At 40.3% G+C, this 24,954-nt stretch overlaps 1 protein-coding gene across 1 annotated transcript in view; it reads right to left on the bottom strand.

Moving 5' to 3' along the window:
- The window catches only part of LOC120561928 (CUB and sushi domain-containing protein 3-like), a 292,084-nt gene that overhangs the window by 138,900 nt on the left and 128,230 nt on the right, over positions 1 to 24,954 (bottom strand). Inside the window, exons 23-30 of the mRNA XM_039805270.1 lie at positions 24,166 to 24,322; positions 22,042 to 22,233; positions 20,424 to 20,550; positions 14,097 to 14,299; positions 8,223 to 8,414; positions 6,140 to 6,278; positions 4,447 to 4,634; positions 2,692 to 2,886 (exon numbers count right to left, since the gene is read on the bottom strand). Of these exons, the coding sequence (XP_039661204.1) occupies positions 2,692 to 2,886; positions 4,447 to 4,634; positions 6,140 to 6,278; positions 8,223 to 8,414; positions 14,097 to 14,299; positions 20,424 to 20,550; positions 22,042 to 22,233; positions 24,166 to 24,322 (1,393 nt within the window). The remainder of the gene's footprint in view (positions 1 to 2,691; positions 2,887 to 4,446; positions 4,635 to 6,139; positions 6,279 to 8,222; positions 8,415 to 14,096; positions 14,300 to 20,423; positions 20,551 to 22,041; positions 22,234 to 24,165; positions 24,323 to 24,954) is intronic.

Raw genomic sequence — 24,954 nt, 5'->3', positions numbered from 1 at the left:
TTTACATTGCTTTTGTTCACCAACCATTTCTTTCAAGCTAATATTACTCTTCTCAGATTAATTGCAGGTTTTAAGTTTAAGGTCAGTTTATTAGTGGATTTATGGGTTGATCAATTGATAACCTTAAATATTTTGTGAATGGGTAGATTCTGTTGCTATCATGTTTATTGTGCTGAAAAAGGATATTATTCAGTGTAATCAGAAAGAGTTCAGCTGTTGGAAACCATTTTGTAAGTAATTTTGCGTCATCTGGCCGATATCAGCAGAACTCTATGACGCTTAAAAGGTTCTCAATAGGGTTGAGGTCAGGGGAGGATGAGGGACACACCATGAGTTTCTCTAATTTTATGACCATAGCAGCCAATGACACAGAGGTATTCTTTGCAGCATGAGATGGTACATTGTCATGCATGAATTTGATTTTGCTACGGAAGGCACGGTTCTTGTTTTTACCATGGAAGAAAGTGGTCAGTCAGAAACTCTACATACTTTGCCGAGGTCATTTTCACACTTTTAGGGACCCTAAACATGACTCTGCCACCTCCTTGCTGACGTCGCAGACTTATTGGGACACGGTGGCCATCCACCAACCATCCACTACTCCATCTAGGGTTGCACAGCACTCATCAGTAAACAAGACTATTTGAAATTTAGTCTGCATGTATTTCTGGGCCCACTGCAACCATCCTCTCCTGACCTCAACCCTATTGAGAACCTTTGGAGCATCCTCAAGCAAAAGATCTATGAGGGTGGGAGGCAGTTTGCATCAAAACAGCAGCTCTGGGAGGCTATTCTGACATCCTGCAGAGAAATTTAAGCAGAAACACTCCATAAACTCACAAGTTCAATGGATGCAAGAATTGTGAAGGTGATATCAAAAAAGGGGGTCCTATGTTAACATGTAACTTGCCCTGTTAAGATGTATATATGTACATATGACCTCCTAATGCTGCAAATTCAGAAAATGACCATTTTCAGTTCTTTACAACCTATAAAATGTTTTGAAACTCTGTTGTGCATAATAATTTGGAACAGTGCATTTTGAGTTTTTTATTTCTGAAAAAAAAAAATACTGTTTTCATTGGGTGGTTTCTTCAATGACATTCGACTTATACCCTAACGGTTGGTGACTTGAAAAATATACTGACTGTCATTTGCATCGACTATTTAGGAAAACCACTGTAAAATATAATTTGCATAAGAATTTGGAACACAGTGTAGTATTAGCAAACTTGATATCCAGATCTAAAATGTGTATTATTTAATATAATGTACCTTTTGGGGGTGACACTCCATTGAATTAAATTTTATTTGTAAAATCAAATCATAACAGAAGTTATCTCAGGACAATTTACAGATAGAGTAGGTCTAGACTACACAACATAATTTACAGAGACCCAACAATCCCCTAAGAGAATGCATTTGGTGCGACAGCAGCAAGGAAAAACTTATTTTTAACAGGCAGAAACCTCGAACAAAACCTGGCTCTAGGTGAGCGGCCATCTGCTTCGACTGGTTAGGGAAGGAGGGGAGGGAGAAACTACAATAATACCCAACTACTGTATAATAGTATAGAAATATGACTAAAAAATTAAAGCATTGGTTATAATTGAATGACATGATGAACATGATAATTATAGTAACAAAGATAATACAATCAGCTGGTGTAAACCAGCTGCAAGCGGGTTTCCTCGCATATGCCTCCTGGTGAAATGGCAGCAGTAATCTGAGGAAGACGAAGGCATAGGCCAAGGAGACGAGCTGAAAGGATTTTTGCCACAAGGATCATACTTTTTCAGTTGAGTGAACACCAAATCATTAAGCGTTACAGATTAAGCAGCCATGCAATATTACAGTTACTGGAAGAAATCAAAGATGACATTGAATCTCTGACTCAGCGTTCACATTCCATTCCAGCAGTTGTCCCTCCTCGCTACATTACAAATATTAGCATCAGGATAATTTCAAACAGTCATAGTATCAGCAGTGGGAATATCACAGTCTGCACTCAGCCATATCATAACACAAGTAATTAACGCTTTGCTACAGCGCAATTTACGATATAGTGGGTGGAGAAAGGCGCTGATTACCCGATGAACTGCAGGTTTGGTAAATTTTAAGACCATTATGAATGAAATTTAAGACCTATATCACGACATCAAAAAAAAGTCAGTGCGGAAACAATGTCTGAAACAATTCCCTGATTTCCTCATTGGCATTATAGGATTTGTGTCTAGATTGGCTCCAATATAACTTGCATATTGGTCTAATCTGTAGTCGTAATACAGCAAATTATAATAGAGACAGAAAGAACTATTATTAGAGGTAGGGAAATTAAGACCTGTTTAAAATTATTTAAGACCTACAGCACAATACTTCAGCGAATTTAAGACTTTTTAAGGCCTAAAAGTTTGATTTTGAAATTTTTGACTTTTTTAGACCTGTGATATACAGTTCTGACATACAGTAGCGTGTCCTCCATACCTTTTATTTTATTTACGGCAATAAAAACGAACAGTAAATGATCTGCAGAGATTAAACTGCTCTGCATCAATGACACAGCATTCTCTTCTCATGAGTCATTTTCACACAGCACAGTCCTGGTATCACATACTAACAAATATTGACCAAACCGCTGGAGTGCAGTTCTCTACTCAGGCCTTCTGTTAATGTAGAAGTGTTACCTCTCACCTTGGCAGCTTGGTTTGGCTCTGTCCCACTCTGGTCTCTTGCTGTTGCCCATGACACATGTTAGAGTGGAGTAGCCCTGCAGCAGGTAACCAGCCTCACAATGAAATGTTACCATAGATCCCAGCTTGTAGTCAGTACCCATTCTAGAGCCGTTCATCACATTCCCTGGATCAAAACACGCCTCCCGCAGTTTTGCTGCCAATCAAAAGAACAAAGCTCTTAGAATAGTGTCTAAAGTGAGAGGGGTTTCTTATTAATAGATAAATAGTTATACAGGCTGGGTGTGTGGGATTAAATGCTACATAACTTGTTAAAAAGTAACACGGTAAACATGGTGGAAATGGATAAGGGTTAATCACAGGCTATTCTCACAGCTGGCATCAACATTAGAAAAAGTAGCTGTGTGAAATAACTTCAAATATGTTATTTTCTGATTCATTTATATACACTCACCTAAAGGATTATTAGGAACACCATACTAATACCGTGTTTGACCCCCTTTCACCTTCAGAACTGCCTTAATTCTTTGTGGCATTGATTCAACAAGGTGCTGGAAGCATTCTTTAGAAATGTTGGCCCATATTGATAGGATAGAATCTTGCAGTTGATGGAGATTTGTGGGATGCACATCCAGGGCATGAAGCTCCTGTACCACCACATCCCAAAGATGTTCTATTGGGTTGAGATCTGGTGACTGTGGGGGCCATTTTAGTACAGTGAACTCATTGTCATGTTCAAGAAACCAATTTGAAATGATTCGAGCTTTGTGACATGGTGCATTATCCTGCTGGAAGTAACCATCAGAGGATGGCTACATGGTGGTCAAAAAAGGATGGGCATGGTCAGAAACAATGCTCAGGTAGGCTGTGGCATTTAAACAATGCCCAATTGGTACTAAGGGGCCTAAAGTGTGCCAAGAAAACATTCCCCACACCATTACACCACCACCAGCAGCCTGCACAGTGGTAACAAGGCATAACGGATCCATGTTCTCTTTCTGTTTACGCCAAATTCTGACTCTACCATCTGAATGTCTCAACAGAAATCGAGACTTATCGGACCAGGCAACATTTTTACAGTCTTTAACTGTCCAATTGTGGTGAGCTCGTGCAAATTGTAGCCTCATTTTCCTATTTTTAGTGGAGATGAGTGGTACACGGTGGGGTCTTCTGCTGGTGTAGCCCATCCGCCTCAAGGTTGTGTGTATTGTGGCTTTACAAATGCTTTGCTGCATACCTCGGTTGTAACGAGTGGTTATTTGAGTCCAAGTTGATCATCTATCAGCTGGAATCAGTCGCCCCATTCTCCTCTGACCTCTAGCATCAACAACGCATTTTCACCCAGAGGACTGCCGCATACTGGATGTTTTTCCTTTTTCAGACCATTCTTTGTAAACCCTATAAACGGTTGTGGGTGAAAATCCCAGTAACTGAGCAGATTGGGAAATACTCAAACCAGCCCGTCTGGCACCAACAACCATGCCATGCTCAAAGTTGCTTAGATCACCTTTCTTTCCCATTCTGACGTTCAGTTTGGAGTTCAGGAGATTGTCTAGACCCGGACGACACCCCTAAATGCATTGAAGCAGCTGCCATGTGATTGATTGATTAGATAATTGCATTAACGAGAAATCTTACAGGTGTTCCTAATAATCTTTAAGGTGAGTGTATGTAGCCAACAAAATCCCCTGCTGTAATACATACATATTTTGTGAAAACGCATATAAAATCCCACTTGCATAGGCCTGCAGAGTACCTTTGTATTCCAATTGAAAGCCGGTGTAGCTCACAGAGCCATCGCTGCGAAATGCCAAGTACATGAAGTTGGAAGTGCTCTCAATTTTCTCAGGAAGTTTACTGTCTTGGAAACTGCCAATCAGATGAGCGCCGCTGTCTGGCCCATCGTAGATATACAAGAAATCATAGTTGGGCTCAATACTGAAGCTGTGACAGGTGGAAAGAACACACAAATGCAAGATAAAACAGTTATTTTTGCCAAGTCTTAAGCACGAGATTTTACAGATTGTATATGAGATTTAAAATGCATCAGAGTATCAAAAGGAGAGTGTGCAACGCAGTGCTAGAAGTGAGTCATGCCAAGCGATTTGTTTTGCATCTCCAGACAAAAAGATAAAAAAAAGATATCTCCCCCAAGAGGTGAGAAGATATTAAATTGTTGTGACACTGCGCTGGCACAAAATCTTCCCAGACGGCAATGGCAATGCAGTGTGAAAAGATCGTTTCATATTGTAGCGCTGTATATCAAATCACATGCCGCAGTTGGAGAGAGAGGAGCATTTGTTTTCAAAATAATGAGCGTGGTTTATGACAAAAATGTAAATAGCTTGGAGATAATTGCATTTGAGTTGGATCAAGGCAACTCCAATTTAAAATCATAACTCCATCCTTTCATTTGGCGTTCCCAAGGGAGAAAGCAGCATTGTGCTAACTCTAATAGATGTTTGTTTTGAAGGACAAAGTTGAAAAAGAAACATGATGAATTCCTCTCCTTCACCTCGAGAAGAGGAAAAGTGGGTGGGAAGTCAGAAAGCGCCAATGTACGTATGCTCCTTCTCCAGCCCTTCATGAAACGACCATAAAAATAATACTTAAACATTCAACAGCAACACAGCGCACGAAAAGTGCCCTCAGGCCCATCTGTGAGTTTGCTCTATCAGTATTGCTGCTACATATTTAGATTGCAATTAATAATGTAGAGCTTATGGTCTGAGTATCATTCAGCTCGGAAATGAGTTTCACTCTTATCCCAGTTCAGCCTGCAATATACAGTATTCATCCAGAAATCTTGTTGCACCACATTTCAGCAAAGTGGCAGGAATACCTGCCGTCTTGGTATTTGTAGAGGCACTGCTGATTTCTCCCTATCTCCCAACACACCTGGACTCAAACTCAGGTCCACTGCTTAACACACATGGCCAACTTTGCTCAATACTATGATGTTACAGCTGGTTCCACTGCAGAAAACAAGCAATTCCAAGGCACAACCTGAGCTGCTGTGCATCCACTAAGAAGTGAGTCCATTCTGTTCCAGGTAGGTTACAAACATACCACAGGTTTAGGGAAAGCTTCATCTTGTAAGCTACTGGACCATGAACTTAAAGGACAACAGTTGTTACACTGTCTATAGTGGGTGTTATTGGAGTCACTGTTCGTATCCTTTAAAAACCTTGAATTTCAGGATTTTTTCAACGATTGTTTCAAATTAACTTGGTCCACACGTGTGAGGAATATTTTGAACCAACATGTTTTAAAATGTAAATAATACAACTGACAAAATCTTCCTGGTTTTTTTACATTTCATCTGGTAATTTAGACATTGAGTGTCACCACAATTCCATTGTTGTTCTTTTTTATGTTTTGACTAGAAGCAACTAAGCAAAGTAAAGGACTACTAGTAATGGACATGGAATTGCAGCAGTTCATATTACCTGATGAAAGCCAAGGAGATGACATAGTCAGAGTGAACAGCAATAAGCCAGTCACAGTCTTTGCTGTGAGGGTAGGGGTGTGGGTAGTTGGGAGAGAGGATGAATCCTGAAGATCCAGTCACATTCCCACCACAAGGAGCTTGAGAGATAAAAAAGGAAGAAGAAATGGATGAGAAAGAGGCACATAGTGGTTACAAAGAAAATCTTTAAATGTGCCTGACCTGCTGCAAACGTCTTTGGCTGAGCTGAATTCAGTTTGAGAGACAGGTAAGGAATGCACACTTGTAGGTCATTAAATATAATTGACTCAAATCCTATGGCCATTGTCGACCTTATTCAGCAACAACCATCAGGTACTGCAATGGCATCAGGCCAAAAACCAGGGCATTAGAAAGACTATGCCATTATTTCCCTACATTATGATTACAGGAGATATTTTTCTGACACTTGGCACTTCCTTATTAATTTCTGGTTTAGCCTGTTAAGTGCTTATTCAGTGTTCAACAGGTCAGCACTGCACACACAAAAACAAAGTTTGTCTCCCTGTGTAGTTGTACATATCAGGTAAGCATAAAAATATGATAAATATGGAGAAAATACCAACGATAAATTATTCAAGCAACGAAATGGATCTCGGTTCTGTCTTTTATTAAGGCTTCTGCAACTCTTTCAACAATCTAATGCCACAAAAGTGAATATTGTACTTAGATGTTCCTATTGCTCATTGCCTGCCATGTAATTATCTTGATGTTTTCTATAGTTTATTGATATGTGACTCTTGGATCTCATTGGGATCGAGGCAGTTAAGAAACTAACAAGATATTAAGGCATCTTAATCAATTATTGCATAAGGACATTTGTGCTCTAGGATGTAGCTGGACGGATTTTGTTTTAAGGACATGTTTAGTCCCTTAGCACGTGAGAGGATACTCTGTGCCTAAATCTTAAAGGTCCCATGGGATGAAAATTTCACTTTATGGAGGGTTTTTTAACATTAATATGAGTTCCCCCAGCCTGCCTATGGTCCCTCTGCCTTTGAGAAAATGAAAGCTCAGATGGACCAATCTGGAATCTTCCCTGGAATCTTATGACATCATAAGGGGAAAGGTTACCTCCCCTTTCTCTGCAGAGAAAGAGAGAGACATCATGGCTTGCAAACGAGAGAAGCATGGCAGTTGGTCAAGGCCACACCCCCACCCTCCACCTTGCCCCCCCTCTCTCCTCCTCAATAGCATTTAAAGCTACAGACACAGAAATTGCACACCCTAAGGAAAGCTCATTGCGGGACTGGCTCTATTGGCTGGAATTCTGCACCAAGGCTGCATTTCGGGAAAGAGACTTCAGACTAAGGCCTATATAAAAGCATCCAAAAAGCCGCATGTCATAGGACCTTTAAAGCCTCACAAAAGGCTATACTGCCAGCTGTCATGTTTCACTATGAAGAAGTGTTAGAAACATGCTGATGAGGATTTTGCTCTTATTTGGTGTGGTAACACCAAAGTTGTTAAAAGGAAAGCTGACATTTACATCAAGTTTTCACTCATACAGACTTGCTTCTGGTGCCATTGCTTTATGCTGAGTTGTGTGATCTTGTAATTGCATAATGAGACTTACAAATGCTGAGCTCTTTCCTGGCCAGGAAATAAACTTCAGTAAGACCTGTTGGCAGCAACACCTAGGTTTCTTTGGACCTACTTAGTGTAATCATTTCTAATTGCATAGTTAAGTAATTAGCTGTTAAGCTCTAATAAGACAATGTGCTGGGAGACCATAGAGTACTCAGTCTTTGACTGGCTACAGAAGTGAATTTGTCCACATAAGAGTTGGCAACGACTCAAACATATCTGAAGAGTCTTGTTTATCCTCCACATATTCTTAAGACATCAGTGAGAGAATTATAGTCTCTGCTAAAGCCAGTTAATAGAAAAACTCCCTTGCTCCCTCTTCCTCTCACCATCTCTCTTTTACTCTGATCCCCTACCCTACCCTGCTTCTCTTCCTTCAATCCATACTCTCTCTGTCTCCTTCACACATATCCCCCTTCTCTCTCTAACTGGCACTATCTCCCCGCCCCCCCTCTCACCGATGCAGCTTGGAGGGCTGGGTTGCCAGTAGTATCTATTTTCCACTTGGATGCAGGTGATTCTACTCTCCCCCTGCAATTCATATCCTGGATCACAAGAGAAGGTCACAGAGTCACCGGGCTCCCGCCCTTCCCCGTTGCGACTGCCATTCATGGGAATACCTGGATCTCTGCAAGCTGTCGCAACCGAACCTGAAGGAAAAACACACACGTGACACACCCATAAGCGCACATGTGCAGGCAAAGTACAGGGAATCAATGAGTGCACGAGAACACACACACACAGAGTTTCATATCATAGGGTAGACAGCTGTCAAGCTGATACTGTAGCTCAAACAGAGTTAGACCACAGAGCAGATTACTGACTGATATCAGTCAAAATCCTGCTGTGTTTTCCTAATCTGTTTCCCTAAACCGCAGCTGTGGAGCCCAGAGCTATGAGATGGATCTAGTAAAATCTGATGGATTCTTCAAATAGACCCATCTTGACAGACTTTATTGAAGAGAAAAGAAAATGGTGTTTTTTTTTTTTTTAAAAAAAAAAAAAAAAAAAAAAAAAAAAAAAAAAGAAGTAACAAAAAAAAAAAAACATTTAAAAAATGTTAAACAAATACAAACATGGATTTAAAAGGTAATGGTGATATTGTATATGATTTGATTAATCAATGACATACACAATACAACTGATTAAGTGTTTTTAAAATGTAAGTGCAAAAAACTCAGTCAAGGTTAACATCTGTGAAACAAGTGATCATAATAGTTCACATCCAACTATAAATCGAGGAACCTCTGTGCGTGTGTATTAGGCTGTTCTGACCGGGTTTTAACATCTGTCCTGAGTGACAGGATCACAAGTGGACAGCTCTAGGTGCTGTAGAATGTGGTTATGGTTTCAGCATTTTGCCTTGTGTTTTGTGCCATTTCTGTTGCTTCTTTGTAGTTTTCTGTATGTTGTATGTATGTTTTTGTTGGTTATTCTGTATTGTGTAGGTTTTGGTTAATTGCTGTGTTCTCTGTTCTCCCTTGTGTTGTGTCAAGTTTCTGTGTTTAGTTGATTTCATGTTTTCTGTCTGTTTTTCCTGTTTATGGTTTTCTGTCTTGTCGTGTCCAATTTACTTCCTGTGTTTTCCCGCCTATGTTGATTGTCCTGCCCCGCCCTGATGTGTTTCACCTGTTGTCTCACCTGTTCCTGATTTACTCATTACCTCAAGTATTTAGCCTCTGTGTTCCCTTTGTCTCTTGTTAGATCGTTTTGTCTTTGCCCTGTCAGTCTGTCTGTACCCAGTTTATATCCTCTGGTGTTTGTCCCTGCGTGTGTCAGTTTGCTCTGCCTGTGTTTAGCCCTTCAGTTTATGCATTACCTTGTGTGTTTTCCAGTCTTCGTACTGCTGCTTTTTGTATATTAAATTCCTGAGTTCAAACCATCTCCTGCCTGCCTGCCTCTACCTGCGTTTGGGTCCTCTACCTTCCACTCACCACAACAGAATGTGTCTCGAAAATGCGTCCGCAGTGACCATTGGATCTCACTTCCCCGCTCTATATGCAAATAAATACTTACATCATTTCCGTTTGCATATAGGCTGGTTGTGTGTGTTTATAATGTCATTTGTTATTTTCACATAAATCAAGTGAAAAATGAAAAAGGGCTGCCCAGAGTCTGCTTGCCGACCATAGACTGCAGCCTATATTAAAGGGTGACCCTACTGACGGGCGGCAGGACCTGCGCAGGAGAGAGACTTTTTTTTAAAGTTTCTGTTCGGTTCTCAGTACGTTTTTAGCTTCTAACAGAATCTCTGTGGTTTGAAGTTTTGTTTATATTATACCTGCTTTATTTTACATTTCATGTTTGCTAGGAGTTGTGTTACGTTACTGCTGATGAAGACCCAACATTTCCTGATTTTGCTGCTTCATAACAAAAGCATTCAAATACCAAAATAACTTTTATTGTGAAGTAATTATAGGAAATTAAACCGTTTCACAGCCGCTGCTTTCACCACTCGTTTCACCGTCAACTTCCTTCTACAGCGCTGTATCTCTGGTAATGCAAGACTAATAATTAACAGACGGACACTTTAGGGTGACCAGACATCACCGGTTTCTGGGGACAGTCCCCAGTTTCGGTGACCTGTCCCCGGTTTTCACTGTGACTGACATACCCGAAATTGGAATGAAAAGAAAGAAAACATTGACCAAACGTATAGTCGCGCACCCAACGCGCGCAGGCTCAAGACTGCCAGAGCAAGCGCTGCTCAGAGCTCAACTTCGGTAAAGTTAGAAAGATATTCACGGATTCAAACATCCGGGATCAATTACTCTACAGCAAAATGTTATTAAATCACAAACGATGCATCTTTCCTAACGTAGTAAGGTTAACAACGAGCTACAAACTCATTTTCATCAAAACGAGCCATCCTCCAACCTGGAGAAATAACATTGGTCTCTCCGAGCAGCCAGCAGTGAGACGGCAGTAAGACGAGTGCTTAGGGACCGTCTACAAACTACAACACCGAAAAGAGATACAACAAAAAATGATTAAATAAGGTAGTGTCAAACTTACCTCAATTATAAGTTGTCTCCCGCTAGTTGTACTACAGCACTCACTTTAGAAAAATAAGCATATTCATAACATTACCTGTTTTGGAGGTATTTACGCTTTGGAGCTGAATATGTCCCTGGATTTTGTCTCAGAAATCTGGTCACCTTACTCCATATGTGGTTTTTGCGATCCAATCTCAATGTGTCCAGAGAGTTTTCACCTGCACTTAGAGCTGTCCACTTGTGATCCGATCACTCAGATTGGATCTTACTACCAGGTGAAAACGGGGTTTATGTGTGTCTCACGCATGTGCAGTACAGCAGCGGGGGCAGGGAGTTGCTACAGCCCTAGACGGCTCATTGATTGCGGTTTACCGGCTCTGCTACCAAACAGGTCTTCGCAGTGTGCTACCGGTGTCATGCCAAAAAGTGATCATCCGCTAAAATTGATTGCTGTCTACCCTACATGCAAATGATGAAATTAATCGTACACAAAACACATGTTAGATGAACCCCCAGGCTCTTGGGCTCTCCAGCACAGTGTTTTGTGCCGGCAGTTACGCACATTTAACTGGCCATTCTGCACACTGTAGCGGCTTCCCGGGCTCCCTGCTTTCCCCGCCTGGGCCACATCGCTACCTGGATGTGTGACCGCTTGATGAAAAAAAGGAGACAGGCCGAATCTCTTTATGAGCCGCAGCCAAGCCTGACTGAATCGCGCTTATGGTAAAAATAATACTGTAAACCAAGCAATAGCCCTGTTCTGAACAGTCATTGTACTAGTTGTTTAAAAGAGACACTTAACCTCAATTATACATAGACGATTAATGTAAGTGTAACATCTTCTGAAATATGGCTTAAATAATGAATTCAACCGCAAAAAAGGTTTCTTCTTTATTGTACTTCAAACCTGAAAATACACTGATATCCTCAAAAGTATCCCGGCTACCATCCACAAGACACTGTCACCCATTGAAGAAGGTCTGCAGAAGTTCACTTAACACAAAAAGGTTTTTGGTTCTGAAAACCAATAGCCTTAGGCAAACCTGGTATTTAAGTGCAGTATGCATCTCCAGAATTGATTACAGCTTCAAACGTGTGCAGTGAATCCCATGTAGTGTAATTGATTTTCACATTATGCTGCCATGCCGGTGTACTAAAGAAAATGAAGAAAATACAAACCCATCACACATAGCATACATGAGGTGTTGAACTGCTGTACTTGTGTGCTTGGTTTTGAAACCTATTCATCAGCAGAACATGTGGACCGCATTAGTAGTCTGCCAGCAGTGAACAGAGAAATACCTGGGACTTTCACTGCTCATCAAGATATAGTTAACGATTACATAAAATATTGAGAGATCCACATGGCATGAGGAAATGTTCAAATTAAAAGCTGCACCCTAATTCAGTTTGATAATTTGAAATCATTTTGGGACATACTGCATCAAAATCAACAAGGTATTAATCTCTAACATACTCCTCTGTGGTAGGGCTGGGCGATATGGCTGAAAACTGTATCACGATATAAGTGTTTCATATCGGTCGATATCGATAATTATTGATATTTTTTATGACCTATTTAAAATAAGGACCAGGAGAAAAATATATTAAATTTAAACATTTTTATTTTAAACTTAATCTTCCTCTGATTATAATCCCCTCAGTTATAAAAGCAGAAATGTCAACACAACCATGGAAACCACTCAAATAATTAAAATGTAAACATAAGTCTAAAATCACAGTGAAGAAAGAATAAGTACGAATTGCTTAATAAGGTGTAATAAAATGGTGCAAAGTGTTAAATATAAACATAGAGAAACCTGAAACCTGAGAAGAACTATTTTCTGCAGGTTTAGTGCTAGGTTGGTAACCTGGCGCTCTGGACAGTGCTCAACCGCGTCTGCCTCCGTTATTTCTTTGTAGCGTTTAGTAAGGTGCTGATGCAGAGTACCTCTCCATGGCGGTCTGCTGCTTGTGCGGTGTAGCAGCTGCAGATGTTGTTGGACGTTGCTGGCGTATCACGTGCTTTAGCCAAAGTGTGGCTGACTAAGGTGGTGAAACAAGTTTTGCGGTAGTGTTGGTGGGGACGACGGTCAGACTTATAAAATCTCCCAAAACTGCCATACTGACTTTTCCTGTTTTTATCAAATTTTCGCCGCTCGCGGCACTCACTTTCCACTTATCGCTACACGCGGTTCTGTTATTGTAGAATGGTAGAATCCAACACGCGAGAGCGATGTGGCGCAACCAAACTTGATACTGTTACATGATTGGCTGTTAGAGTGTCACTCCCTACGTTACTAGGTTACCAGAGAGTGAGTGCCTTTGTTCATGCAACCAAACTTGCTTCGCAACTTCTGGTTTCTTCCGAAGAAGAAAAACAAGTTATCGAACGTTTTATCGAACGCATTTTCTATTGATATTGATTACGTGTCTATCGCGATACATATCGTTATCGTTTTATCGCCCAGCCCTACTCTGTGGTGACTACACTCTAAGGTGCAGTAAGCAATGTTAATCAAATACCCTTTTTGTCAAATTCAGCAAATATCTCCTCACGGTCACCTAGCTCTCTATTTTCTATGTGCGCTGAAAAAAAATCTGGTGTTCCAACACAGCCCTGGCTGTTTTAATGGAAAACAAACAGAAAGGAGTGCACAAGCAGACAAAACACTATTCCAGCCAATTAGCAACAGGCGGCGTCAGTTGCTTGTGCACGCGAGTAATGGGGGCTTGGGGGAGGGGAGAGGTTGCATGCGAACGTGCCGGTGTTGTATCGAACTCCGTTTCCCTGTTGAGATCTGTCGTCCCCCCTAAACCTGAACCAAACCCTAACAACGGAGGGCGGTGCTACTTTTAACAGGAGGGAAACAGACTTCGACATATCACTGGCCGGCCAGAAGTTATCAAGAGATCGGTGAGAAAAAGCAAAAAGCTTTACAGCAGCAGCGGTTTGCAAATCCACAACCTAGCCAACATCGATTCTGCCATATTTCGTTGGTCAGCAGAGATACTAGCAGAAGTGGTCGCTATGACAATGTGTGTGTGTGTGTGTGTGTGTGTGTGTGTGTGTGTGTGTGTGTGTGTGTGTGTGTGTGTGTGTGTGTGTGTGTGTGTGTGTGTGTGTTAAGAGACAGTTAGAAAACAGTAATGTTAAGAATTATGACACATTCTCAGGTCAGGCAGTATACAACTTTCACGTACCTGTATATTTACCTACATATATTGCCAAGTAAAATACCTGATGTTCTTCAACTCCTCAGAGAGACTCATCAAAAGCAAACAAATAACAGTAAACATCTACAGTAAATCAATTTCTCAAAAGGAAATACTCACTGGAGAAGTCGATAGCAAAGCCAGACTTGGTGATATAAAAGTCAGTCTCGAACTGTATGGTGACGACGTTGAGAGTGGAGTGGATCCCCTCAGGCAGCAGTGAGCCGCTAACCTCCTTCAGAGCCATCTCGTTCTCAGGAGGCCCGTCCCACACCTTAAGGATGTCGTGAGACGCCTCAGTGTCAAATGCAAGAAACTGGAGACTGGAAGAGGGGAACACAAGCTTTTGTTACTTTGGCTTAGTTTGGCCTAAGGTAAATTTTGTCCGTTTAAGTCAAGTCTTTGCATTTAACAAATGATCAGAGATGAATTCAGCTTATGTGGCATTATACTCACTCATGTTTAGTTGAATTAATGATGCTTTTATTCACTTGCACAAAGTTGCATTTCAAATACAACAAAAACAAATGTTCTCGAGAAGGTAAGTAAAATGGTTGCTGAACTTGCTGAAAGATTAAGTTGAGTTCAAAAGCGATATCTATAAACTGTGTCTCCATGCTTTAGGGTATTCCAGTTTGGGTATTAGTTTTGGTATCATCAATCAATTTCTGCCAAAGTTAGAAATAGGAGTGCACAAACTTATCTGGGATCTCATCAAGAGATGGCCTGAAGCAGCTCTTCTGACAAAGAATGTGTGGCTAACTTTATGAAATCATACCATGTTTACTTCGACCTCTAAGCACAAATGGGTTTTATTCCACAGTAATACTAGGCGCTCTCAACCAAAAAAATAATGCTTCCATGTCCGGGGAAAATCCCCCTGGGTGCTGTCAGTGTCTACAAAGTCCCTGTCCCAATCATTGTTAATGGATCTGCTGCAGGCTGGTTATCTTGAGATCTCGCTTTAAAAGGAGAATTGTTCATGTTTAAAATCTTAACTGAACTTAGTTCAGGTTAGTTCATTTAATCAGTTTATTTATGATGTATTTAAATCAACTCATTACTTAACTTCTAGGCAATTTCCTTGTGTATCAACTGCAGTCTTTTGTAATACTGAGTCTCCTACTGTGCCTTTGTTGATTTAAAGGTCCCATGGCATGAAAAAGGTTTTTTAACATTAATATGCATTCCCCCAGCCTGCCTATGGTCCCCCAGTGGCTAGAAATGGTGATAGGTGTAAACCGAGCCCTGGGTATCCTGCTCTGCCTTTGAGAAAATTAAAGCTCAGATGGGCCGATCTGAAATCTTGCTCCTTGTGAGGTTATAAGGAGCAAGGTTACCTCCCCTTTCTCTGCTTTGCCCGCCCAGAGAATTTGGCCCACCCATGAGAGAGAGACATCATGGCTTTCAAATGAGCAAAGTGGCAGTTGGTCAAGGCCACACACACACCCTCCACCTTGCCCCCTCTCTCTCCTCCACAATAGCATTTAAAGCTACAGACACAGAAATGGCACATCCTAAGGAAAGCTCATTGTGGGACTGGCTCTAGTGGCTGTAATTCTGCACCAAGGCTAAATTTCGGGAAAGAGACTTCAGATACAGTATTGGGGGACCACTAAGGCCTATATAAAAGCATCCAAAGAGCACCATGTCATGGGACCTTTAAAGGAGAATTCTGGCCAATTTTTAAGTTTTTAAGTTGATCGCTATAGATATGCCTGTACTTTCAATTGAAATAAACTCTACCTGGATCAGTTATAGCAAACTGGAGTTGCTGCAGCGACCTCAGCACTAGCAGGATCAAGACAGGGTAGGTGAATTTAAACAATGAGAAAACATTTTAATTGCATTTTGTGTCTGTTAAGAGGCACAAAGGCACTCTAAAACTTGTCCTGACAACTGCCGTTTTAGCTCAGTGGAAGCTCATAGAGGTAGCTGCAGCAACTCCAGTTTGCTAGGACCGATCCAGGTTGGGGTTTTTTTTCAGTTGAATGTACAGGCATATCTACAGCGAGCAAGATTAATGTAAAAATTGGCCGGAATTCTCCTTTAAACTTATTCCTAATATTAGTTTCTTTATAAACAAAAAATTGAAGGCCCAATTATATATAGTTTTTTTCCTCACCATATTTCACGAGTAGTGACGCTCAATGCAATTAGCATATTTTGATAAATTATTATCTTAAAACCTCTGGTGTTTTCAGCTATTCTGGCTGATTCGACTCTTTTCAGGTTGAAGGTGGGCTTTGATGGGAACTTATTAGGTCACAAATTATTTCTACCAATAAGGATAAGGTGTAATTTGTCCCGCCCTAACAGAGCAACAAGACTAACAGTGGACTCTGAAGCTGTCAATCACTCAGTCTAACCACACCCACACAGTCCTGGAAAAGGTCCAATTAGCCACATTAACTAAACTTAGCACAAAAAGTAAGTAAATTTATGTTTGGTAGATTATTTCTCTGTGGTAACAATGCTTTTTGGCAATAACTCTTATACTGTTGGAAAGCCTGTTTAGTTCCCTTTCAAATGGTGCCCCATTTGTAAGGAACATGCATTTGTGGGATGAGCAGCAGCGCTGAGTATGTGGGTTGCACCCATGAAAAATTTGCCAAATCTTCTCTGCCAATGCCAAACAGCTTATTCTGCCATTGACTCGTTTGGTGTTTGGTGGATTGGATGATTGAAGTTTGAAGAAACAAGACATATTGGTGTGGAAGAACCATACACAGCCACAACAGCCTGGCACCTCTTCCACCAGCCTGGTCACACACTGCTGTGGGATGGCATCCCATTCTTCAACCAGCATTTGCCGCAAGTCAGCCAACGTGGTTGTGTTGGTCACTCTGGCACGAACAGCACGCCCAAGCTTATCCCACAAGTGTTCAATGGGGTTGAGGTCTGGCCATTCTATCCTCTCCACTACCACATTCTGGAGGTAGTCTCTGATAAACCCCGCTCTGTGGGGGCGAGCGTGGTCATCTTGGAGGATAGAGTTCAGTCCCAGAATGTGGAGATATGAGATTGCCACTGGTTGCAGAATCTCATCTCTATATCTCTCTGCATTGAGATTGCCTCCAATGATGACCAGCCTCGTTTTTTACCAGTGAGGGAGATTCTGTCCCACACCATCACACTGCCTCCACCAAAAGGTGTTACTCTATCGGGGGAGCAATCAGCATAGCATCTTCCGCGTCTTCTCTACACTTTGACCCAATGATCCAACTGCCGTAGGCAGAATCTGGACTTCTCACTGAACATAACGTTGACTGGAAATCTGTAGAAGACCGCCTACGGCAAATAAGTGCTGACAGGGTGAGGAAATGGTCTTCTTGGGGTGTCGTCTTCTTGGGACGCCCACTTCGCGGCCTGTCTTTGACATCCCCGTTATATGGAACTTTATGGAGCTAAATTGGGGCCAAATGTTTTGCTAATTTGAAAAATATATATATAGTTGAAAAACTAAAGCTTGAACTTGAAAATTTAAGTTTTGGTCAAAACTTGGAAAAAATAAAACCATGTATTCAAACTAAAAATAAGTGTACCAAGTTTTCTTTCAGTTTAAATAAAATTTAGATTCAATTCTGGAATTATTTTGAATAAATTATAAATTTTCATTTTTCACTTTTATATTTCTTTTCAGTTCCACATTTCATGTTTTCAGATTCAAAACTTATTTTTTTTACGGCTTCAAATCTTTTTTTTTCGGTTTCAAATCTTTTTTTTCGGTTTTAGATCTGTTTTTCACTTTCAGATCATTTTTTTTCGGTTTCAGACTTTTGGCCCTGATTTTGCGTAGGGGGCGTGGCTTCAACGCAGAGGGGCGTGGCATTATGAGTGACAGCCTAACAAAGAAGGCATGTTGCCTTCAGGAAATGGTGTTACTGTGAGAACTATGACTGAATGCTTTCTATCCACTATATACATGTGCTTTTTACTTAACAAACTGATACCAGTGACAAAGTTCCATTTAAAAAATTGTTTTGAACACATGGTACCAATTACACTATAAGAGCAATAAACTGTGCCAGATTGTGCAGTTCAGCAGGAACAATGACTTCTCCCACTTCCATGTATGACTTATAGCACCACAGTATTCACTAGCACCAGCCCACAGGTAAGACATGTGAAAGATATTAGCATTTTTGAATAGATACCTTGCGACATTATCTCTGCAGTGGCATTTTTTTGTGATTAACACATAAAGGGAATATAGGTGGACAGCTGGACAAAGCTGGCAATCAAGCATCGCTAGCACTAAAGTTAGCATTAACTAACGTTAGCTTCACACTAGCTGGGGTTTTTACACTAATTTCAGTGTCCAGCTCAAGTTTTTTTACTTTAACGTGTAGTGGTCTTTGTGAACCTCTGTTTGTCAGAATGACCATAACTCGACAGTGGCTGCAGTGAAGAAGGTCTCTTTTTACAGAGTAGACAAATATGACTTTACATTAATGCTCTGGCCTGATAAAGTACGTTTTACACACATAACGTTACATGTAACAGTTATGCCTTACAAAATATGCCAAGTGGGCAAACTTTGAAGGCTTCTACCACAGCCTAACTATCAGAATACACTAACTTGTCTTTTTGTATTTGTAGGTCTACTGTCTGTTTTCTGGACCGTGTGTGTCCGTAATAAAAGCTTTTATTGATTGATTAACAAAGCAGACCAGGATGTTGTTTAAACTAACCATGAAAAGGTAACACTATTAACTTAGCAATGTTAGTTATCTATAATGTTTTACATTTATAAGGCTCTGTACGGCTGCAGGCAGCCACTGTCGAGTTATGGTCATTCTGACAAACAGAGGTTCACAAAGACCACTACACGTTAAAGTAAAAAAACTTGAGCTGGACACTGAAATTAGTGTAAAAACCGCAGCTAGTGTGAAGCTAACGTTAGTTAATGCTAACTTTAGTGCTAGCGATGCTTGATTGCCAGCTTTGTCCAGCTGTCCACCTATATTCCCTTTATGTGTTAATCACAAAAAAATGCCACTGCGGAGATAATGTCGCAAGGTATCTATTCAAAAATGCTAATATCTTTCACATGTCTTACCTGTGGGCTGGTGCTAGTGAATACTGTGGTGCTATAAGTCATACATGGAAGTGGGAGAAGTCATTGTTCCTGCTGAACTGCACAATCTGGCACAGTTTATTGCTCTTATAGTGTAATTGGTCCAAAACAATTTTCTTTGTTAGGCTGTCACTCATAATGCCACGCCCCTCTGCGTTGAAGCCACGCCCCCTACGCAAAATCAGGGCCAAAAGTCTGAAACCGAAAAAAAATGATCTGAAAGTGAAAAACAGATCTAAAACCGAAAAAAAAAATTTGAAACCGAAAAAAAAAGATTTGAAGCCGTAAAAAAAATAAGTTTTGAATCTGAAAACATGAAATGTGGAACTGAAAAGAAATATAAAAGTGAAAAATGAAAATTTATAATTTCTCCAAAATAATTCCAGAATTGAATCTAAATTTTATTCAAACTGAAATAAAAATTGGTACACTTATTTTTAGTTTGAATACATGGTTTTATTTTTTCCAAGTTTTGACCAAAACTTAAATTTTCAAGTTCAAGCTTTAGTTTTTCAACTATATATATTTTTTTCAAATTAACAAAACATTTGGCCCCGATTTAGCTCCATAGAACTTGGCCTTCAGTTTGGAGATGGTACTAGGGCTCACTCCAAATAATGCCGCAACTTGGTTTTGCGGAACACCAGCAAGGGCCCAATCCAGTCAAATGCGGCTTGCTGATTCTTGGACACTTACTGACTGTAGCTGTACTTACAGTAGTAGGGCCTATGCTCACAGGTACCTGGGGGTACCAGAAGCTCAAAACAAGTGTCAATAGCAACAGCAAAACCTGTTTGGCAATGGCAGAGAAGATTTGGCAAATTTTTCATGGCCACAACCCATATACTCAGCGCTGCTGCTTATCCCACAAATGCATGTTCCTTACAAATGGGGCACCATGAAAGGGAACTCTCTGCCACAGAGAAATAATCTAATTATCTAAACCTAATCTAAAAACACAAATTTCCTTACTTTTTGTGCTAAGTTAAAGCAACACCAAAGCACTTTTCCTCTTCGGTCCCCCTACAGGTTGGAAGCGGAATTGTCCATCATCGCTGTCGTAATGTCTCATTATTTCTTCATTCGAACTACAGATTCGCTACCCGATCCGGCAAACTTGCATAGTGCGGTTATAGCCGATAGAGGGCTGCAAAGCGAATGCAGAAGTGCTGTTCACCGCCGACGTTTACGAGTTGATGAACCACTGAAACGATTTCAGAAACATTATTTTAAGGCACAAAAGAATCTTTGGTGTTGCTTTAAATAAAGTATTCTATATTATGTTTTTCTAAAAAGTATGGATGGCTTTTTTTTTTTTTAATACTAGATATACAGTGTATACATAAATTATTATTTATTATTATTACCTGACAATGTTGCCAGAGTTGACCTGAATTGTCCAGGTGCACCTCAGGTTGTTGTCGTAGGGGAAGGGATACCCAGGGGAGAGGATACGCCCTGTAGACTCACCCTTGAAACTCCCACCACACTCCGCTGCATGCACAAATACAAATGAACACAAAATACATGAAACCCCCCCCAAAATGGAAAATCGCACAAGAGGAAATGGCGACACATACACACAAGCAAATGTTCATATAGTATGTTGAAACCAAATACAGAAGAAATGCGGTCAGATTCCAAGCTCACTGAAGCTCAAGAGTATACAATTAGGACTAATGAGCAACAGTTCTGCTAAAAAAAAATTACAATTTTCTTATTCCAACAGGAAATGGGACTGAAACAAGGACTTCCTGTCAGGGCAGGGATAGTGACAGATGCAAAACTTGTTTTGTCTCCAAGTATGCCTCCTAATGATGCCATTAATTAACTTTAAAAAGACTATATAAATAAAAAGAGAATATATAGGCTGGGCCTTGCGCTGCAGAGAGGACACTGCTACAAATGTTAATGACAGGAGGAATATCTTATCCAATCTATGTTGTCTCTTCCCCTGGTTATCGTCTTGCTATCTATATTACAGAACAAACGGCACTTCATTAATAGGAAAATTGCATTAGACTGCAACAGTGGTAGGCTATAATCAGTATCATAACACCGGGAAAAGTCCTTGACGGATGTGGAGCCAGGATGTGGCCCTGGAGAATTAGCTGGAGATCTCATTTCACATTCAGCTCATAGATACAAAGCTTACTATTAATATTGGCCATTTAGTGATCCAGCACTGTTAAACAGTTAATCAATTGACTGATTTAGTTCTTTTTGTGATGGTATTGAACATGCCACAATGCCAGGCTAAAGTCCTTTCACCGAAAAAGGAACAAATACACGTTTCATTGAAAAAGGCATCAGGTCACGGTGGCATTTAAAGTGCAATTCTGCACACGTCAGGAATTTATAAATCATTTTTTACCCCAATCCATCACTGCTAGACATCGAGAAACAGACAGTGCCTCACAAGACCTTCCAGACTCTAGGAGCATGCAGGTAATATCTTTATAATTTCTCTGTCGCTCTTTCTCAGCATGTTCTGAATATGAAAATACAGCCAAGACTGTATGAATGATGATATGAATACTCTGACATTTATGCCTTTACTTTCAGAAAAATGCTGATCAATGGCTGGTGGATTAAAACATTTAAATAACGCAGCTCATCAATTAAACAGTCAGAGCATCACAGTAAAGGTTCAACAGCAATTCAGATTGCTTCACTATTCTGTTCTTAATGACTCTATACAGCCATTTCTGCATAAAGAACACAGAGAGATCAATGATTCACAATTAAACATCAGAACTGTTTAGATTCTTTCAAAATGACAAGCAGCGTATTTTCAAGTTCAATTAAGTAGAAATCATGTTGGGAATCCTTAGGATTAACACCTAGCTGAGCAATATTGACAGTGAGCCTGGCCTGAATAATAATAATATAAGCTATTACAGAAGGAGAGAGAGAGCAATGGACAGAGAAAGGGACCAAAATGTTAGACAAAGACAGCAAACAGACATAGGCAGAAAGGATTACCTATACATGACGGCATGTGGTTGTCCCATGCCCTTCTCTCCCCAGTCATGCACTTGAGTATGCCACTGCCGTGCAGGGTGTAACCTTGGTCGCAGCCGAACGTGATGGCACTTCCAGCAAAGTGACCCTGGTCACTAACTTTGAAGCCGAACTGCGGCACACCTGGGTCATCGCAGTGGGATAGCTCAAAGCCTGGACGAGTAAGATTGAGAGGCACAGGAAAAGGAGAAAAGGGTGGAGAAGAATATGAGTTAAAGAATGACCTAACATAAGACCATCAACACAAACACAGAACTGCTTGTCAGCATTTAAAACCAAGTACACTGGAGAGCAGCCATTCTGTGAACCAATGTAATATTTCCATTTATCGGTTTTGTAAAGAGGCATTGATTGAGCTTTGAGAATTACTTTCCAGTTTAGGGCTGGGCTTACAGCCCCTTATATTACTTGGCAGTAAAGATTCCTTTTGGACAGAGAGCACAATTAGATGTTCACAATTAAATGTTCAATTGTGTGTGGGCATTTACCAACAATTGAGAAACAGCCCATCCACTCGTAACACTTTGGGGTAGAACAAATAAAAGAAAACCAACAAGCTACAAAGAAGAAAATGTTGCAATAACTCTTTAGCTCACCATGTTTGATCTTGACCACGGTCGTTATATGTATTTCTCTCTTTCAGGTACTAAATGCAAGTGCTCTGCTATGCAGCAACAGTGGCCGCACATAAACCCAGCAGTGCTGATTTATGGTCTCCTCTCCTCTCACAGCGAGGTCCATGCCCATGCCAGATGTTATGGTAGTATTACAAGTGTCATGCCTAGTATAAATCTCCAGCAGTGACTGCTCACATTTAGAAAATTACCGCCGCACTTTTGGTAGAAGAGTCATGAAAACACGATCAGATTTCATGTTCAGACAAGATTTAAGCTGCCCATATCACACCTCCTCCTTGCCCTCGTGCTGTTCATACATAAGTCAAACCTTTCCCACGTTAATAAGGGTTATTCATTCTGGTTGAAAAGACCAAGTAAAGATTCCACTTTCAAATGGAAAAAAGGTTTACATTATGTAATTTACCATGTGTACATCTATGGGAAATTCTGAAATGAAATCTGATTATGGCTAATTGGGTAACTCAAAGGTACCTTATTTACTTGTTGTAAATGACTCCACATCCCTGATTAATGTACATTTTATTATTACTTTTGCAGGCCTGTCAGGTTGCAAAACCAAAACCACGAGTAATGTCAAATTGCACTCTATTGTAAAAATGGATGTATTTGAACTCGAGTACAACGGTTTGCACTACATTTGGTGAAATTATCACAGACTGAAAACTGCCAGAGTGGGCCTAGTAGCTGCAAGCTAGCTAAAAATGTATTTGCTTTCATACTATTCATTCAAAAAAGCACTTGGCCTGTTACCTTTCTGACTAACAATGTTGAATTCTACCTAAGAAAACCCACTAGTAGAGGAAAAGAATTCAAAGCTCAATTGCAGGTGAAACACAAAAACACTTTAAATTGGACTGCAAAATGCAGTGTCACCAAGACATTCTCTCACCACAGTAATAAATTAGAAACGGTTAGCAACAATACACAGTCAGCAAGCCAATTAGGGGGAGAAACAAAACCCATCTATTACTGGCCCACTTACAGCAATGACCCAAACTTTCAATACACACACGCATACTGTATGAGGCACACACCATCTTTGGTGCGTGCATATACACATTGCTAAAGCACACACAAACGCACTGATTTCAAACAATGCCAACAATAATTCACCTGTTTTAACAAGGTACAGTTAGGCAGACATGGATGCCAATTACAGGGGAGGAGAGCAAAGGAAAAGATAGAAAAGGGATTCACATAGAGAGAGGCAGAGGAAGTGAAAGGATGGAAAGAAGAAAGCTAATTTTTCTGCAGGAATGGCGCAAAAACAGCATGCTGTTTAATGGATACCCTGACAGTGAAAGACACAGTGAATCAGGGTGAGGGTCAATTCAATTTAATTTTTTTTTAATTCTGCTACTTGAGATGCCTGGCTCCTGAAGTGATGCTAAATTCACCCATTTGGAAAAAAGGCCCTCCTCCCCCAGGGAAATGAAATGTGACTTACTGTGGTATATGAGCCGGAACCCCGCTGCTGTCGCCTCCTGGTCAGAGTAAAATTCAAGCCACAGATAGTTGGAGGTGCTGGTAAGAGACAGACCTTGCATCGACGTGCCTGTGTATGAGCCAAGGAGTGGGGCTGCACCATCTTTTCCATCATACACCTGATTAGAGACACAGAAAAAGAACATGATGCTTTGCTGCTCATAGAGTATGAAACACCCACAATAAAGTAGAATAAAAATATTAAGAATTAAATATTAATACTGAAGAAAGAGAGCCACAATTAAAAAGAAGCTATTAGTACTGTATATCATCTGTTTTATATGGCACATCTATTGCAAAACCAATGTCCTAAATGAGATGTGAAAATTAGAGCGGAGTGACCATAGTTCTTACTATTGATTTGACACAGAGAAAAAAGACCAATTTGAAGGTTTGAAGGAATACCGGTAATTGTTCTTTTTTACTTCATGCTATTTATTTCACCAAATGTCCTGACTAAACACCAATTATCGACTAAATATTCTATTAAAACTAAAAATGAGAGTTTAAAAGCAGCACATTCTCTAAGCAAAGTGTAAGGTACCCACATTGTTTTTCTATGTTTTGTGGATTTTTGTTGAATATAATAGCATTTTTTTTTAGCTTTATTTGTCGTTTTTTTCCATCACAAATCTTTTTTGATCCATGTGCCTAATGTAAATTATTTGTTGAATAAGCACCCATTGAAATTCCTATGAATATCCAGCAGTATACCTAATGTTTTCTGATTTATGTCGGGGAAATAAAAAAT

The sequence above is a fragment of the Perca fluviatilis genome, chromosome 7 (assembly GCF_010015445.1).
Source record: "Perca fluviatilis chromosome 7, GENO_Pfluv_1.0, whole genome shotgun sequence".
Lineage (NCBI taxonomy): Eukaryota > Metazoa > Chordata > Actinopteri > Perciformes > Percidae > Perca > Perca fluviatilis.
The sequence above is the reverse complement of the archived record's forward strand: the minus strand, read 5'-3'. Positions and strand labels throughout refer to the sequence as shown.